Source organism: Cebus imitator, unplaced genomic scaffold (assembly GCF_001604975.1).
Source record: "Cebus imitator isolate Cc_AM_T3 unplaced genomic scaffold, Cebus_imitator-1.0 Scaffold485, whole genome shotgun sequence".
In the NCBI taxonomy this organism is placed as follows: Eukaryota; Metazoa; Chordata; class Mammalia; order Primates; family Cebidae; genus Cebus; species Cebus imitator.
The window spans coordinates 1,357,128-1,362,712 of record NW_016107800.1 but is presented as its reverse complement, the minus strand read 5'-3'; the positions used below and the strand labels follow the sequence as shown (position 1 = coordinate 1,362,712).

At 38.2% G+C, this 5,585-nt stretch overlaps 1 protein-coding gene across 1 annotated transcript in view; it reads right to left on the bottom strand.

The window, feature by feature from the left end:
* Positions 1 to 5,585, bottom strand: part of CLPX (caseinolytic mitochondrial matrix peptidase chaperone subunit X) — a 43,631-nt gene that overhangs the window by 13,356 nt on the left and 24,690 nt on the right. The window contains 2 exon segments of the mRNA XM_037732961.1: positions 209 to 405; positions 4,848 to 4,889. Coding sequence (XP_037588889.1) covers positions 209 to 405; positions 4,848 to 4,889 — 239 coding nt within the window.

Below are 5,585 nucleotides of genomic sequence, written 5' to 3'. Positions count from 1 at the left end.
AAAAAAAAAAAAAAAAAAAAAAAAAGTTAGGGACTGGCCTGATGGGCAACACCAATGTCTGAAATTCAGTTTGTGTTCTATGCAGGAATACTGATAATCTGTCCAGACAACAGGCCTTAGATTTTCTTCTCAAAAGCCATAATACCTCAATCACAAAATATAGATTATACCATCATTTATATTCTCATTTTTAAAATGAGTAGTAAATTTTCTCAGCAAGTTATTTACCTGACCCAGTTGGTCCAAGCAGCAAAATATTACTTTTTTCAAGTTTTATGTCATCATGAGAAGAATCCAATACTTCACCTCCTCGTCTTTCCTGAGGTATTTGTTGATTCACCTGTTGCTGCATTGATGCTCCTAAAGCATTACCATGTGGGCTAATTCCAGCAATCTGAAGCAATTCTGAAAAAAACACCAAAGGAATTACTTGAGCCTCATTTGAATTCACTTGAAAATGAAGTTCCATAAAAACTTTTATCTAAAACTGAACATCTATATAGAAAAATTTAAGTATTCCGACATTGTCTTTCCTACAAAGAAGAAAAATCTCAAATTATCTAGTGACAAACACATAGCACACAATGATTATATAAAGAACCTTAAAGGAAACTGATTTTTTTTTCATGTCATTATTCATATAAATATGTAAGAATACTCCTTCACCCAAGGGAAGGCAGTGCAATGGACGAGCAGAGCCAGGAGTTACAAAGCTTTAGCTCTGCACCTTCCTTTGTCTCTAAGTAGAAGCTACATGATCTAGGGCAAGTCATATAAACTTTTTGTTTCTGTTTCATAATCAATAAAATCTAGTAGAGAAACCAAATATGGTAGATCTCACTGTCTCTGGCACTATCTAAATCTCTAATTTTATTTGACCTGTACTAGGTCTTTCTAGTCCCTTTATTAGAGACATAACACTTAACTAGCTGTGACTGACACCACTAGTGAAACATCAGTTTACCGACCAGGTTCCTACAACAATGACCTTTACTCTCACTTTCCCTCGGCTGAGGGAAGGATTATCCAGATTTGTAAACATTCTGATTGTTCTTGGTTCTTAGCATTTGAGTACCTGTCGTCGTAACATACTTGTTTATGTTTTCTAAATTTATTTTTAAATTTTCTTTTTTTTTTTTTTTTTTTTTTTTTTGTTTTTTTTTTTTTTTTTTTTTTTGAGACGGAGTCTTGCTCTGTGGTCCAGTCTGGAGTACAATCTCGGCTCACTACAACCTCTGCCTCTTGGGTTCAAGTGATTCTCCTGCCTCAGCCTCCCAAGCAGCTGGGATTACAAGCACACGTCACCACACCCGGCTAATTTTTGTATTATTAGTAGAAATGGAGTTTTGCCATGTTGGCCAGGCTGGTCTCAAACTGCTGACCTCAGGTGATCAACCCGCCTCGGCCTCCCAAAGTGCTGGGTCTACAGGTGTGATCCACTGTGCCAGACCTAAATTTTTTTTTTTTTTTTTGAGACGGAGTTTCGCTCTTGTTACCCAGGCTGGAGTGCAATGGCGCGATCTCGGCTCACCGCAACCTCCGCCTCCTGGGTTCAGGCAATTCTCCTGCCTCAGCCTCCTGAGTCGCTGGGATTACAGGCACACGCCACCATGCCCAGCTAATTTTTTGTATTTTTAGCAGAGACGGGGTTTCACCATGTTGACCAGGATGGTCTCGACCTCTTGACCTCGTGATCCACCTGCCTCGGCCTCCCAAAGTGCTGGGATTACAGGCTTGAGCCACGGTGCCCGGCCCCTAAATTTTATTTTCTAAGAAATGGGTTAAGAAAATCAGACTTGGCCGGGCGTGGTGGCTCAAGCCTGTAATCCCAGCACTTTGGGAGGCCGAGGCGGGTGGATCACGAGGTCAGGAGATCAAGACCATCCTGGTCAACATGGTGAAACCCCGTCTCTACTAAAAATACAAAAAATTAGCTGGGCATGGTGATGCGTGCCTGTAATCCCAGCTACTCAGGAGGCTGAGGCAGGAGAATTGCCTGAACCCAGGAGGCGGAGGTTGCGGTGAGCCGAGATCGCGCCATTGCACTCCAGCCTGGGTAACATGAGTGAAACTCCGTCAAAAAAAAAAAAAAAAAAAAAAAGAAAATCAGACTTTCCAATGGATTTTTTTAATTGAATTGATAAAATAATAGTTCAGCAGACATATCTATTATCATGGTCCTATTCCATCTGGCTGTCACTTTCAAACTATCTTCATTGTTAATGTAAAGGGTTTATTCTATTCATCAAAAATAATAAAAATTCCATAAACATGTGAATTAAATTGTGCTACCTCTGAGGGCTAATAATTAGTGAAAAATTCACAATGGTGTGCTTCATTATAATGCATACCAACCAAGAAAACTCAGTCTGCTGTATGAGGTTAAACTGTCACTAGCAAAGTATTTTTTTTAATTTCAGCAAAATCTGGTTAGGGATTGTGATAACATAGGAAGGAGTGTGGCTAAATTTAGCTCTGCCCAAAGGAAAAAAATGATTTAGATGTAGCTTGGGATAAGCAAGGCCAGCAGGTGCTTGTCATTCACTCCTTTCTCTCTCTCTCTCTCTCTCTCTCTCTCTCTCTCTCTCACACACACACACACACACACACACACACACACACACACACAATTTGGGCGAATAAATGAACAAAACTGCAAGAGGCATATTAATTACAGTGGAGCCACATAATATATGTATTTAACCTATTTAATAATGTAAGTTAAAAAAAAGAAATAATTCAAATAATACAGATGACGTCTATCATTCCATTTTGTGAGTATATGCCTTAGAGTAAACTTGAGACAACTCTACTATTCTTTCAGTTAGACCGTATTTGTGCATCTCTCACTGTGTAAGCACAGCTCTCTAAAATGACGACCACGAGCAAGCAGGCTAGTGTAGCAGTTAGCTGCACAGAACTCACCAGCTGTGTGGCCATGGACAAACTACTTAAAATTTCTGTGCTTCGCTTTTCTTATTTCTAAAATGGCAATGAAAACAGTAGTTTCTGTCTCATGGCTTTCGAGGTAATTCAATGAATTAATATATGTAAAACACTCAGAACAATGCCTGGCAGATCGTTTTCTAAGTGTTATAGAAGAATCTGCTGTTATTATTACAACTTCCCTAGTGTTAACTATTCATACAACATAGCCCTGAAATGCAAACCAAGTATTTCATCTGGTGCTCAACTTAAGAAACAACACTATATTCCAAAGATGGAGAAGAAAAAGTCGAGTGTGTCAGTCTTCCTAGAAGTTGTATGGTGGTCTCCAAAATTTGACTTGCAAAGGGATTTAAAAGAATTAATTTTTATTATACATGATTTTGGTCTAAAACCCTAGACCAATATTAGGGTCTAATACCACAGGCCAGTCAGTGTTAGTTAACAACCTAACTTTAAAACTTAAAATCCCACATAAAACACAACAAAACTGTACAAGACAATAAAGTTAAGCTTTGAAATACTTGTTTCTAAGTCAATCAATATAACTACAAATTGCTTTTACATAAGTTCTTTAGTACTGTTACTTAACATTTAAATAACATTAAATCACTACATACATTACATGACATGTCTTTCAAAATGTGCACTATAGGATTTCTTTACTAATTTAGTATAGTTTCACTAGCCATCAACACAAATTTATGAGTATGGTATTGACTGCATATATGAATATGTTTTTTCATTATGAAATATAAGTTATATTGCACTTACTGTATTTCTTAATTTGACCATGTATGGTATAATCAGTATTTCCATAAACTTAAAAATAACTGGAGATAAAAAATAACTAGGGATAATGTAATTTTATTACATGTGATAAATGTAATGCCCAAGTTGGTAACACAAGTTATAGTCTCATGGCTCATCCTATATATAGTACACTTCAAATAACGGATTTATAACACTACTTGGTTCAAAGGCAAATTAGCTAATTTTCTTTATTTCAGTTACTCAAACAAAAGGCCATGTGCATCTTTCTATGATATCCCTGGAACTTCCACCCTCCATGCAGCAACTACGCCCACCTCCAAAGGAACAGGTGGAAGACATTAGAAAAGCCACTCTCCTCGGTGTATCAAATCCTTCCACACCCTCCATTGGACCATCGCTTACAGGGGTAATCCAGGGTTGGAAACAGTAAATTAAGGCTTATTCATCATCTGTAAGACTGTAAATTTCATAAATACCAAAAAAAGAAACAGTGTGGTTTCTGGCAAAGAGTAGCTAGAAAATAATTTGCCTCCCCCAAATTCCTGTGATCCAAAAGAAGCAGGCCAACTGTAATTGTAGTTTGATAGAAAAAATAAAAAATAACCCAACATATAGAAATGACACAAATTAGCTATGAAAAACTATTCCAAGGCTGGGCGCAGTGCTCATGCCTGTAATCCAAGCACTTTGGGAGGTCAAAGAGGGCAGTTCACGAGGTGAAGAGATCGAGACCATCCTGCCCAACATGGTGAAACCCCATCTCTACTAAAAATACCAAAATTAGCTGGGCATGGTGGCATGTGCCTGTAGTCCCAGCTACTCAGGAGGCTGAGGCAGGAGAATCACTTGAACCTGGGAGGCACGGATTGCAGTGAGCCGAGATCACGCCACTGCACTCCAGTCTGGCGACAGTGTGAGATTCCATCTCAAAAAAACACAAGAAAAGAAAAACTATTCCAAAGTTATATATGCCATGATGTATGATAAACACATTTAGATAATATGTATCTTTCTTGGTAATACACAAGCAAATACATGTATGTCTATCACTGTTACTGCTGAAACACTTCACTGAAATAAATGTCAAAAGGAAGAATGATTACAGAGGAGGACCTGAAGTCACTTACTTGTAAATCTGTACTCATCCTCCCGTCTTCTTATTTCTAACTCTAAGAAAGAGGACGAAAACATTACATATTTGTTTACCTTGGGGGAACAAACAATGAATATCCTACCTCCTGTCCTCTTCCCAATATAATTAAAGGATGTGTTTACTAACATTGTTCTCAGCTTTTTACATTATGAGTCTATCTATACACTATATCTTTTCTATATTAAAAGAAATATAGAAATAAATTATACATGCATAATGATAGTTGTCCAGCTGCTAATATTCACATTTGTCAAATATAAAATTGATATGTATTATAAGGGTATAATAACGTAAGTCTTCAGTAAGAGTTTAAGCCCCTCATGCTATAAATATAACTATTTGCTCCACCAGCACTAAGAATAGCTTAAATATTTATTGGTTGACTGATGAAAACAAAAAAAGTTTTGCTCCATAATATCAGCACTATTTGGACCTTAAAAAAATAAAGATTTCAGGCCAGGCACAGGGGTTCATGCCTATAATCCTAGCACTTTGGGAGGCTGAGGCAGGTGGATCGCTTGAGCCCAGGAGTTTGAGACCAGCCTGAGCAACATGGCAAACCCCATCTCTACCGAAAATACAAAAAAAATTAGCTGGGACCGGGCGCGGTGGCTCACACCTGTAATCCCAGCACTTTGGGAGGCCGAGGCGGGTGGATCACGAGGTCAAGAGATCAAGACCATCCTGGTCAACATGGTGAAACCCCGTCTCT